The sequence below is a fragment of the Nipponia nippon genome, unplaced genomic scaffold (assembly GCF_047370975.1).
Source record: "Nipponia nippon isolate SJK-2023a ecotype South Korea unplaced genomic scaffold, ASM4737097v1 scaffold_1, whole genome shotgun sequence".
NCBI lineage: Eukaryota > Metazoa > Chordata > Aves > Pelecaniformes > Threskiornithidae > Nipponia > Nipponia nippon.
In genome coordinates this window covers 12,797,821-12,811,255 of record NW_028262290.1, presented here as the reverse complement: position 1 = coordinate 12,811,255, position 13,435 = coordinate 12,797,821, and the positions used below count along the sequence as shown (strand labels likewise).

General features: G+C 38.8%; 1 protein-coding gene across 2 annotated transcripts in view; it reads right to left on the bottom strand.

Moving 5' to 3' along the window:
• Nucleotides 1-981: 981 nt before the first annotated feature.
• The window catches only part of TMEM65 (transmembrane protein 65), a 35,359-nt gene continuing 22,905 nt past the window's right edge, over nt 982-13,435 (bottom strand). For both annotated transcript variants that reach the window (XM_087746413.1, XM_087746423.1), the window contains 6 exons: nt 12,505-12,549; nt 10,270-10,337; nt 8,911-8,965; nt 7,645-7,687; nt 6,505-6,610; nt 982-4,953 (listed from right to left, as the gene is read on the bottom strand). In XM_087746413.1, the coding sequence (XP_087602539.1) occupies nt 4,858-4,953; nt 6,505-6,610; nt 7,645-7,687; nt 8,911-8,965; nt 10,270-10,337; nt 12,505-12,549 (413 nt within the window). In that variant the 3' untranslated portion in view covers nt 982-4,857. The remainder of the gene's footprint in view (nt 4,954-6,504; nt 6,611-7,644; nt 7,688-8,910; nt 8,966-10,269; nt 10,338-12,504; nt 12,550-13,435) is intronic.

Below are 13,435 nucleotides of genomic sequence, written 5' to 3'. Positions count from 1 at the left end.
CTGGAAGTAACAGATAAGCCATTTTCAGCAAAAATAGATAGCGTCACCACAGCGCAAACAGATCACCCTGCCAAACCCAAGCAGCAGTGCTGTGCAAAGACAAGACGGCACTCTGTGTTACTGCACTACCATCCTGCTCAGCGGCAACCTCTTCCCAACAGGAACGGCAGCTGTAGGTCCAATGTGGCAAGTCTTACTCTTCAGATACGTGTTTTCTAACCAGTGAATGGTCCCATTCAGTACACTTCATAATCCATTGCAAAATAATCTATTTACTGATAGATAATGTCAATACTTGCAGGTTTGCAAGGGCTTAAACCCTCTAGGCAAAAGCGTAAAGCCCTTTTCATAATTAAAGATCTATAAATAAGACACTGATAAGCACAGTATCAAGAACAGAACACAAACTGGACACAAAATGCATCAGGCTTAAAGTCTCAAATAATTTTGGTACTTCACAGCAACTTACTCTTTGCACACATACACAGAAGGAGCAACTCACGAGGCTGTGGAGTAGCAGCCATAGCTGCGTCAGTATTTAAGCCAGGTGCTTAGACACCTATGGACTCAAAGACTGCCCTGCTCAAATCCTAGTGACTACAATCCCTTGGGGAAGAAGCAGGGGGGAAGCTCACAGGTCTCTCTAGAAGGTGGGGTTTGGTTTGATTGCGGGAGGTAGTCTTCCAAAACAAAACAAAAAATCCTTCTGCATTTATCTTGGCTGGCTTTTAAATTCCAAGTTTGCCCCAAACCCTCCACACCCACACCCCCCCAACGCTATTTTGAAGCAACACTCTGGATGCCAAGGGTCCTGAACACCGAGACAAGGGTCAAAGCCTTAACAAACATTAAATAAAGACTTTAAAACAGGAGCTTGAATTTGCGTTATGAGAGCATTAACTGCAACCTGGAGTAGCTCTAGCTATTTTCTTAGCATTTTAGGTTAAAAAAATCCAGAGGCGTAAGACTCTCAGAGCAGGATGATAATTCCTCAATACTTTATTAAGGTCTTCAGTTTATACACCGCCGCTCTGTCAGCTTGTCACTAGACCATGTAAAACATCAGACAGAGAAGAGGGAAACATGTTGGCTAGAAGTGGGATAGACTCTCTGAACAGCATTATGAAGAGTTCTACTACACAATACAATCGGAGTAGAGTAAAATAACAGCCAACCTACACAGGTTGTCAAAATGAGATGAGACCATCCTTCCAGTACAGATGCTTTACTCGCAGCACTTCTTTATGCACAGACATCCACAAAAGGGACTCACCAAGGAGTGACAAAAAGTGAAGAGCTCCAAAGTCCAGGGAAGTTCAAAAAGGCTTAGTTTGCATACAAAATCTCAGTTAATTCCAGAAGTTCAAGTGCAAGTAGACTTCTGACTAATATTAATCACAAATACCAGCAATTTACCATGCAAACAGTTTAATTGTTTAAATCGCTCTCTTCCAAGCATGAAGAGACAGAAGTACCACTCCATGGTGGTACCTCCTATGACAGTGACAAAGGACCACCTGCTTATAACTTAATAAATTCCTGTTTTGGATAACTGAGGCTGAATACCCACAGGATATTATTAACATTTCCCCTCCAGCATCTGGTCTAATAAAGAAACACAGAACAGCTTTGCTGTAGTACAAAAGTTTACAGAAAGTTCGACAATTTAATTAAAGACAATACAAAATATGTTGTCTGAATTCAAATAATTTATGTAAAAGTACATGAATGAGAAAATATTGGCGAGAAGATTTGGGTAACCATATTATCAGATGCATGATCTTTGTCCCTAGAGATAACGTACTTTCAAAAATACATTTATCTTTTACGTTACAATAAAAGACAGCATTTTAAAATAAACACAATTTCAGGTCTACCAGCCCTTTAACGCAAAAAATTCCTGTTAACACAGGACAAACTGATAGCATAAAAAAAAATGGAGCAATACTGAAGTCTCTGAATAAGCCTGTAGTGTTTGTTTTTCCTTTTATCGAGGAGGGAGAAGACAACAGAAGACAAAGTGTTTTGTTAGTGCTCTGTCTTCTCAGTTACGTGTTTTAAAAAGTGTGATCAAAGCATCAGGGATCACTTTCATCCATACACCCCAGAAAAACCCCCTCTCCTTGTGAGGAGAGAGGGTACAGATCAGGCACAGATCTTCCCTTCCGCATGAAGCAGCACCACATCCACACAAGAGCGGATCCTGCAGGCAAAGCAACCTACCCCTACCGTACTCAGGGTGGCAGTTTGGCCCCAACAAGGACTTTCTCTCAGCCTCCAGCAGAACCTCTATTCCTCTCAAATCGTCAGTTATTTCTTCACGTTCATCAAATATTGAAACCTCAGAAGTCACTTGCTTGATTACGGTATCAGACAACAGCCTGAAACACCCAGGATTTCTTACCATGTGTCACTTGCCCTCCACATTTTTGTGGTCAGCTAAGTAGTTTAACAAGACGACACATGATTAATTTCTTTGAAGATATTTTAGTTCATTAATTCTCAATAAAAGCATTGGTTGCAGTACAATAGTTTGACATACAGCAACAAAACATACTCAATTTACATGCACAAGCTATTCAACAATAGTACACGGTCTTTCCTATTGCCATTATAATACGAGCACTACTATGACAGCTGACACAGCCTTCCGATTGTTCTCATGAGCTCTAAAAAAGTGATGAAAACAGTGTTCCAGTTGGTACGACGGCAAAGAACAGAGGTCTGGCCAGTGCTGGAAGACTCCAACGAAGGTGCCAGTATCGTAATGGGAAACAGTGTTGGAATCGCTGTAAAAACAGCTACAAAAAAAGCTACGCAAAATTGTTTTGATGTGTACTTCAGTTTAAAAAAAAAAAAAAAGAACATGTGGGAAATACTTACATCTTTGTATAGAAACATACCAGAAACAGAAGTACATGCAGAGGAAGAAAAGTTAAGAGTTTAAGGCAAGACAAACGTGTGGATGACAAAAAACCTGATCACTGAAGTACTGTAAACCAGCAGCAATCTGTTGGGGAAAGAGTGCATAATTTTCTAGCAGGATTGGGTTTTTTTGGGGGTGGGGTGGGTGGGTGTGGAGTTTTTTGTTGTTAGTTGTTGTTGTTGTTTTTAAAGCTTCCAACTTTGAAAATACAAGCCAAAACTCCTCTGCATTTGTGTTCTATGCCTGCCTGATTTCTTTCAGTTTTACAGTTTGGTCCAGATTCTCGTGGTTTAATGTACAAAGTACAGTACATGCTACTCGGACTACTCACTGCAAATTTTCAGAGTCTGCTTTTCAAAAAACAGATACATCACTGTCACCTTCATTAAAGGTTGATGTCAAAGTTTCAGTACTGCTTTTAAAGGGCTTCTAGAAATGAGAACAGAGAAGTCAGATTTATGACCAAGAGATAAGCAATGAACTCTGTAAAACATACACATTACAATAAGACTTTTCCTATAGCAAATAAAAGTCATCAGGGGACTTAGGTTTTGTTTTTTTTTTTTTTAAACATTTCTTTCCAGGTTTCAGAAGCGCTAGCAATCCCAGCAACAAAACTTTCCAAGTGCCCTGGCTGTGCCTCTCTTTTTAGTGTCTTTTCCAAATGGTATTCGAACAGGTAAGAAACCCTCTCCTCTAATCAACAGTTGTCAGTTCAGCATTATGCTATTAGCAAGTCAGATCCTGAAATATTATGAATATTCAATAGTTGTAATCAATTTATTTATGACCATATAAAAAAGTACAGTTAAATGTGACTGCACTGTCAGATCTATAATACACCAAGTAAGACTGCAAAAATAAAAGGCAAAAAAGGAAAAAAGGCCTCAGGTCTCCTTTTTTTGTTGGTTGTTTGTTTTTTTGTTTTGTTTTTGGTTTTTTTTACTAATTGTCTCGCAGCAAAAAAAAAGGTAGCAAAGGCTTAATCTTAAATACAAACTTATAATCTGCAAATCAGGTCCTCTAATCCAGACTGATGGTACACTTCATTGTTTCAACTGAACCACCCATTACAAACTTGCAAAGCCAGCACTCATTCATACCCTGAAGTGCTCCCCGGCCTTGTCCACCCAATCAACTATTCAGACCTTATTTTAAGCAGAACAATAAAAACTCAAAACTCAGGAAGACAAATTTAAGGATCTCTCAACTCAATTCTCAAAATATTGTTTACAAAGGGAAAAAAAAAAGGCATGAATACAAAGTATAGAAGGTGTTAAACCACCACTAAAAAAATGGTCTTGGTAAAGAGCCTACACTGGAAACACTTACCTTGTCAAAGCATTAAAATGATCATCTCGGAAGATAATTCAGAGAGACAGTCAGAATTGTGAAAAAATGCAAACTAGACTGTTGTAGATCACCAAAATACCTAATCAGTGCAAAATGATGGCTGGTGACGGGGCAACCAGTCACCTTGCAAAGTGAGGGACTTCAAATTACTCATCACTGACCTCCTTAATAATCTGCATTGAAGGACCTGAAAAACAGCAGTGACATTTTTGTCATGCAATTACAACTGTTAAGCAACCAATATGCAACTCAAGAGTGATACTGTCATCCATGGTGGATTATTAGAGTAATAATCCTTTAAAGAATAAGGTCAAAGGGGAAAGTGGTAAACATCAGTTGCCATTAAGTGAAAACACTTCAAAAATTTACAATTAAATAAAAAGTTAGATGATGTCTTATAAAAAGAAGTACTGAACACAACAAAGCCACAATAAATTAGTGTTTCCATAAAACGACATGCTGAAGGTTTTGTTCCCAAGTCTATACATTTTTTACTGTCTGTTAATTCCTAAATATTGACAGCATAATTGAATAATTGAGGTACAGTAGTTTACATTTGTATATGTCTTGTAAAAAGGTTAATTTTTTTCTTCCAGTTTTTCTTCCTCATCGCCAAAGAACAACAAAGGAAACATTCCTAAAATGCACCCAACGGTCACTCCAATAGCTTTACCCTGGAGAAAGGGAGAAAAAATTAAGTTTCTCACTGATCAGTTGTTACTCATATGCTCCGTAGTACCATCACACCCAGGAAAACAGACCCTTTGTTCTAGCTTTTGGTTGGGAGCCACATTTTTCTTAGCATGCAGACTAGAAACACAATCTAGGAGAGAGGCACCGGTATGACAAGGTTAGAAACAAGTGTGTGCTCTGATAAAAGACAATTCTGAATAAAAAGGAGGGGAATGACTCATGAAAAGCTGCAAAGGTGGTAAGGGAGGAGCCAGAGATTCAAAGGATCAGTAGGATGGCCAGGAAGACAGGGAAGAGGGAGAAGGCAGGGTGGGGGGGAGAGAACCAAATGACATTTTAGGTGCAATCATAATTGCATCTGCTTGCACCTGGTAATGCAAATTATCATCAAGGTCAGGAACGAGAAATTCCCTGGAAACATGACAATTTGCAAAGGCACAAGGTGAGGACAAAAAAAAAAATTGGAAAAAACTGACCTAGATGTGAAAGTCAACAGGAGAGGAAAGAAATAAGAAAAGGCAACACTCAAACCACATCACAAGCAGTAGGGGGACAGTATTGAGAAACTTGAGACAGTGGATAAAAAAGAAAAAATGCCAGCATGCAGGCTAAGATGCTCAGAAGCCTTTTCACAGAGAAGTGCTGTGCATGAACTGCAGTGCAATGCAAAGGCTTTTGCCACAGACTCAGCTTCCACCAAGAAAACTCCTCTGTTGGACAGAGTAGAGGGCAGCCCACGGATCACATGCCAATTCTTCCCCACTCAATGCTTTGATCTATCACTGCTAAAAGCACTTTTTCCCCCTAACTTTTCCTCAGCAAGTGTTATTTCTCTTCCCTTAAATCTGCAAAGATATTTTTCCCCATGAAGGTTCATTCTGGCAAACTGAAAGAAATATGTTTCTTCACTCAGTTTCTTATAATCTGTTTCTTTAATCAAAATAAACTAACGCTTTCATTGCTGAAGTGGGACTGCTTCAAATGTTTAAATGTTAATTAAGTAATCATCCTGAAAATGAATCTGCAAGATGAGTGTCCCATAACTGTAAACCCAGGCGGTGAATATTACTCAAATGCTAAAAGTTTACCCAGGGGAAAGCTAATTTCATATCCAAGCTAATTACAGAATACTAGAAATGAATACATACCAGCACAGGTATATGAATAGCAAGCACTTGACAAAGAATGTAGAGGAGTAAACTACTAAGAGGTCATGACTTTCAAATAAACTATCTTATCACAGTAGCCAGAGCTCAAACCAGGTATCTGCATAGCATACGTGAAGTCATTGCAGAGACTATCCACGTCACTAGTCACTCATGGCTTGTTGCAGACAAAAAACCACCCACGCCTGAACCAATGCAGTCTCATGATGCTCCTTGACACAGGCTCACAACTAAACCTTCCAGGAAATGTGCAAAATGTTGGTGGTCGTTAGTATTTAATGGCAAAAGTGACAAAAAGGATTTATCACCAATTAGTTTAAATACAAAAAGCTCCATGCAAGCAGTGCCTACCTACAGGATACTCACCAAGTGTGCACTGAGACGCGTTTGCCACATATCAGCTTGTTTGGGTGTCAGATCAGGGATTGACAGACCCAGTCGTGAAGCTAAAGCTTCTACATAACCTGCAAGACTGGAAGAACAAGAAACCAAGAACAAACCATTTTGGATCTGACACTATCTTCTAGTGAGGATTTTGAAATATTTGAAGCACTGAACTTAAAATGAATGGCTTTTCCTTCAGCATACTGATAAAGCCATCGAGGGGTAAATATGGGAAAGTGTTCAGACTTCTGATGATCACATTTTGCAATGTAACCTAACTCATTTTCTCACTGATTTAATATGCAATATTTCCAGAAAAACTTTATGCATTGAGACACAACTGGTGTGAATGTTATTGTATTTTTGCAGAGCTTATAAGTAACCTTTACTGGAGGAAAGGTTACACACACACTAGTTAGTAATAAGCCTTGTTATTTGCAGGAAAAAAAAAAAAAAAAGAGGGAAAGTGGGAAAAAGAAGCATAACAGACAGCTTTACTTTCAGCAATTATTCAGAAATTTCCTGTAAAAAAATTAAAAAGTCAGCTGCATCTGTTTATATCAGAAATAGGTATGCCTAGATCTGAAGACATTTCATTCTCCTCAGATAAAACAATTATATGTCTATCTGAGGAGAAGGAAATGTCTTCAGATCTAGGCATAACAATCTGAGGAGGTATATTAGGTATATTCTATCACAGCAACATATCATATCACAAAATAATGTATTTTTCCATTTGTATTTTAATGAACGCACTTTTTGTAGAAGTTTAATACTTCCTTAAAAGCAAGCGTTACCTACAGACTACATCAAATCAGATTAAACAGCAATCCCAATTTTATCACTTAAAATATATAATACTGTAATAGCAGGAGAGTTACTCTGCTTCAGAACTATGGCATTGCGGTTTTAACCTCGACAAGAACCACCTAATATTCCAACTTTTTCTTAAAAGGACAGAATACATTTCTAGAGTCATATAGTTTACTGAAGCAAAATTCAAGAGCTAGGAAAAAAAAAAACAAAGCAATTTCAGCAGTTTGTATGTTTTAGTTCAGTAGCACCAATAGTGTTTGCAGGAAAGAAAAAAAAAATCTGTTCTTAATACAAGTTCAGACATACCCCAGTCCAGCTAAATCTGAAACAAGGTTTCCCAAAGCTGCAGCTGGAGGGAAGATGAGGAAAGAAAAGGGGAGAAGAAGGCAAAGTATTATTTTAATTACAAACAAAACCAACAAGCACCTCTCCCTCCCACCCAGTGACCCTCACTCTTCTCAGTATATATAGCATAAAAGACTAGAACCAAGGTTCTTCTATTTTAGAGTTTTTCTTCTGACCTCATTACAGTTTGTAATAACAGCAGCAGACTAACAGTAATAGGAAGCGCAACTATTTTTCTCAACTTACGTGAAGAAAACTTGACAAATACAAAAAGATAACACTGACACCTGGAAGTCAAGGTAACAACTTTTCAGATCAGAGTTAAAAACGGCCGCGCGTGGCTGCCAGTTTCGCACAGCTAACGCTGGACACCAAGCAAGGCCTTCCAGTGCCTGAAGAGGCACTGGAAATAGAAGGAGCTGTTACTCAGGTATGTGGCTTTGATAAACATTCCAACATATCCATGAACTGTGTCAGTTGAGGAATAAATACTGTACGTATGACTGAATAAAGTTACACACTTAAAATACGTGATTTCACAGCAGATCGTATTGCAGTAAGCTTGCTTGTGACTGTCTTGCATCACAACAGAGGGCTGCAAATTTCCAAACGATTAACGTGTTCTGCCATATACATTTCCATTTAAGCTATCTGGTGCTTTCCAGCAATGCTGCACCTGCAGCTGGCAGATCCATGAGCCGTTTCTTTTCCTCTGACGTTGCAGAGGCACCAAAGCTTTCGAGCCGAGCTTATCAGTTTTGGCCCGGTGCAGGAGCAGGGTGGCTGCCTGGCCTTCCCGTGGTATCGCACGGAGGCAGAGAAGCCACGGAGAACAGCGGCCAACGCAGTAAAAGGACACCAACACTGATCTTCACTTAGCGCTGCAAGCAAACAGCAACTTACCAATACATACATACACATACATAAATATCAGACCCTAGGGAATTTAGAGCACTTCCAATACAGGAATGCAAATACACTTTCCTAAGTGACCCAGGAATTGAACTTTTAGATTAAAACCGACAACAAGCATTTCAAAAACTATTTGAACTGAAATTCCATTTCTGCAAATGGAATATGTCTTTGCTTCAACCATAGATTGTTTCTTTATTAGGAAAGGCAGCTGCAAGACCAAGGAAGAGCCGTTTCCAGCCCTGTAGCCCACTTTCAGACTAAAACATAGGAATGTGCCATATTAGTCTACACATACTGCATTTTTTTACTTGCCTGCCATAGTTGAAATTCCTAGGACAACTCCAATTGACAACTCTATTTGGGTTCCCTGAAAAATAAGAGTTTTCTCATTATTTGAGGGATTTGGAGTTAAACTAGATTATATTGATTCAACTGGCAAAAGTATTGCTTTCTGCTTGTTTACATTCAGACTGAAAGGATAAATGGACATTACTTCTACTAGATCCGCGCAGCTCCTACCCTCCTAGCATACGTATTTCACCCTAGGACAAAAGCCTACTTCTGATATTCTTTTAATATTTTATATTGTTTCATAATGGCCACCTAATGGACAAAACCGTAATCCCTGTCTCTGCATACCATTTTCCGCACTGTAATTCTTAGCTGAATGCAGAGCTCTGAATGCAAACTTCTACAAATACTGAGCAAACAAATAAAACACAGTATCGTAGCTCCTTACTTTTTCAGTTGAAGAAACAAAATCCCAGTGAACTGCACGATGAAACAGCAGTACATGGTCCAAAGATGAGAGACAATGTGCACGCATCAAAACAAGACATGTTCCAGTTGGATATAGGAATATGTTTTCCACTGTGAGGACAGTCGGCCACTGGCACAGGTTGTCCAGACAGGCTGTGCGGTCTCTGCCCTTGTACCTTCTCAAGACCCACAGGATAAACCCATGAACAACTTCATCTGACCTTACAGCTGACCCTGCACTGAGCAGGAGGTTAGACTAGAGACCCCGAGAAGGTCCCAAGCAGAAGCAAGACTAGAGACCTAGTGGGTCCTGCAGTCCCTTCCCACCTGAATTATCCCATGATTAAGATCACACTGTCAATGATAACGCTACACAAGGAACAGTATCTTTGGCCTTTATCCATCTTCCTGTTCCACTAGCCCGTTTCATCTTCCAAATGAAGAGGAAAACATCTCAACAGTGTTACTCAGAAATGCCAGGCTACATCAGTACAAATCAGCATCAGCACTAACACTGCCTGCATCACTCAGAACAAAGGAACACATCAGTAAAAGCTCTGAAGACCTATTCATCAACACATTATAATCACATTATCATCAGTCAGTACAAAAAAAATGTATTAACTACATGATCATAAATGTGTCTTGCAGCACAAATGAGGATAGGAAAAAAAGGAATCCTCTTCTCAATTCAACAGAATTAGTTACAATACTGCCCTCCAGAAGGAACAACACTCCTGTGCATTCTGCAAAGGCTGAACAGAGCATGGGCATTTTCTTTAAAAAAAGAAAAATTAAAATAGAAATTAGTGAGTTGATACAGAGGGAACAGAATCTTCCCAAACCTCTCATTTACTACTTGAACAATATGAATCTTACTGACTTGATCAAGGAATTAAATAATGAACTTACCGCAGCAATCATAATTGCGTTATCCAAAAATCCAAACCCTACAAAAGGTAATGCATTGTGGAAGAACACTAAAAGAAATAAGTAACAAAGAGAAAATAAATATTTATAAGAGAGTTCACTAGTTCACCCCAACTACTGAAATGTCAGTCTAATACTGCCTTTAAGAGAAACAAAGACAACATACACAAAATCCCTTTCCTACTACTTCTATTAGTGACCTTTTCATTTCTGGCAGGTTTGGTAAAACGCTTTGCTACACATAAGTGTTACTAATGGCTTGCGAAGAACGGGTTAAACCAACTTACTCTTTGCAAAAATACCTGTACAATTTTGGATGGAAGCCACTTATGCCTACCACTGCACAAGAGAAATATTTAAAACTACACAAACTTTGATACTATTTACAGTCCTTCCAACCGATGTAGCCGTATCACTGAACACTGCCAAACTGTCTCACCAGACTCCCTGCATTCTTTTCTTGCTCAAAATAAAGCCCCTTCCTCTGCAAGTCCCTCTCTATTCCTGTGCAAGACCCCCATCTTCTCCATGCATTCCTAAAAGTTCATATTTTAAGAGTACTGCCTGGAACTAGGCAATTCTTAGCAAAACTCCTTCAGCTAAATCTGCAATGCTAAGGTGGTTTTCACTAGTGTGTCACACAGCGTTCATTATCTCACTATTCAACCCAAACTTCTGTAACTTGATTTCGTTTGGGCACTATGAGGAGGACAAGTTAGACTTGAAGCTCCTCCTCAATACATTAAGAAATGAAGTTCCACCTTTTGTTTCATGCATTTTTTTTCTTTTCACTCCTGAAACTCCAAGTAAACCCTATTTGAAAATATTTTCTATTGCAGGAACTTGCAACATGCCGGTCTGAATAATTTCTAACAGGCAGCACAGTGCTACTGTATCGTGCCTTTTTGTCCTGCTCCATTTTCTCTCTCAAGTTTTAGCTTAAGAGCTTCTGATTGGAGACACGATGGAATTTGGACAGCATTGCCTCCAGCTGAGTTTCAAGGTGCTAGCATCGTAAGATTAAATACAGCACCAAGACAGGCTACATGACTAAAAATACAGCTTCGAAAGTCAGAACTTTTCTTTTTTTTCCACTGTTAAAACGCATCGGCTATTTAGGGTTTTTTCCCACTTCAGATGGGACCAATAATTTCCTATATTTTATAAACATAGAGATGCAAATATATGAAGAGGGAAGAAAGAAGAGTGCATGAACCTGACAGTCACGTGAAAAGAAACTGGTGTGAGTCCCTTTTGGGTTTACCTCTCACAGACAGCATGAATCCATGATCATATCAACAACAAGGCCATGCTCAAGAGATATTTCATGCTCAGGTACTAGAACATGGTTGGACTTCTGTAACTACTTCCTAAGAACACACATACCTTCTTAAACACACAGGTAAAAGACTAAAGCACAGAACACATGAAATTTTCAGAATTATTGTGGTTTTTTTTTTTTTAAACCACCGCAGGACAAAAACCCCAAAAACATAAATAACAAAAAAGCACCCAGAGATAGCTAGTATTTTCAAAATGTGTGCACCAAACTCTGGAGCTACAAAGGAAGCTCGAATTCTTACTGAAGTTGACAGAATTTTGGAATCCATGGAGCAAACAGAACCCCAGGGACCAAGCAAAAAAAAAAAAAAAAAAAAAAAAAAAAAACCCAAAGAAAAATAAGTGTAGAATGCCTAGAATATGAAACTGTTCAACCAAATACATTTGCTCACTGACAGAGTTTAAAAACACAAAAATACACTGATTTGGAAACTAAATCAGAATTTGAATGCCCCTGGTATTATAAAGAATACCAAATCTATTTCCAGCTGCTCTGCAATTTTATCCCACTTCTCAGTCCATTTAAAATATATGCGACGAGAAGCAAGTCAATAGTTTTAAGCTTAAACACAAAAACCCCCACAAGGTACTGCAGCATCAATGCCGCTCGGCTTACAAAACCAAGGTTTGCTGCTGGCTTTGAACAGCGCGGTCTCATTTGGGCTTTCTGTCCTACTTTCACTAAATGGTGCGCATTCTCCAGCTGAGGTGTTATGAAATAAAGCAGGCGCAGTGACTGCTGGTGCTTGCTTTGGTTTTCTGTTGCTCCGTGCGACAGGGATGAGGACAGACCAGCACTTGTAGGAAGAAGATGAAGCAATTCAAAGACAGACTGCACAAGTACTGAACCACATTCAACAAACATTCTTCTTTTACCATGTTTCAGTTGTCCTGGAGATGGTGGTGCAACCTCCAACTTCTCTAGAGAAGTCAAAATGAAATGAGAAAGTTAGCTAGTTCATCACAAATTCAGTTTATCATATTACAAAGTGTTCACCAAATTACCAGCAGGCAAAAAAGCAGTTATGTTATTTAACAGCTTTAAAATTTGAATAAAAATGCTTCACATCTACATTGTTATTATTTTTACAAAAGATAACATATTAAAAGCCACAAAGTCTTAGAACGATATTAAGATTAAACTAGTATAGTGATTATGCAAAGTAACAGCACACATGAGAAGCTGCCCAACAGCCATCTCTATTACTGAAAATTAGAAAAAAACTAAAATTAGAAAAACCAGGACATCTAAAGAGAATTGTATTTTATTATTTGTTTTTAGAGGTCCTCTAAGCATGCATCAGACAGCCTTCTCTCCTCCAGAAACAGTCTGCAAAAAAATCCTACCATTTCTGTTCTGACAGAAGGCCTCTTTTAATAACTAGCGTGAGAATAAAAGAAAAATACTACGACGACGTTAGAGACCACTGATTTCAGTAACGGCAGATCACGTTTGGTCATTTGGTTTCAAGTATCCTGGCATCATACCGTTAGGAGCTTGGAAGGACAAGGACGTCACTCCTGAGCCCGCCAGAGTACTCCATTGGAAGCTAATGCAGTCTACTAGAGGCGATGTATAGAACGCAGCAGCAACAGCTACCCATTTCACAGGGGCAAGGGAAAGAAAACAAGCCACTTTTTTAGGGTTTTGTTGTTTGTTTTTCTTTTTTTTTTTAAATGTGGATATTGAGTATAAGACTCCTTTTTAAAGCAGAAAAAAAAGTTGCCCCAATACCTTCCAGTATTACGAACCCTCAGCTTTTGACAAGTTGCTTCCATACTTTTGATTAGGTAACTTCTATAGGCA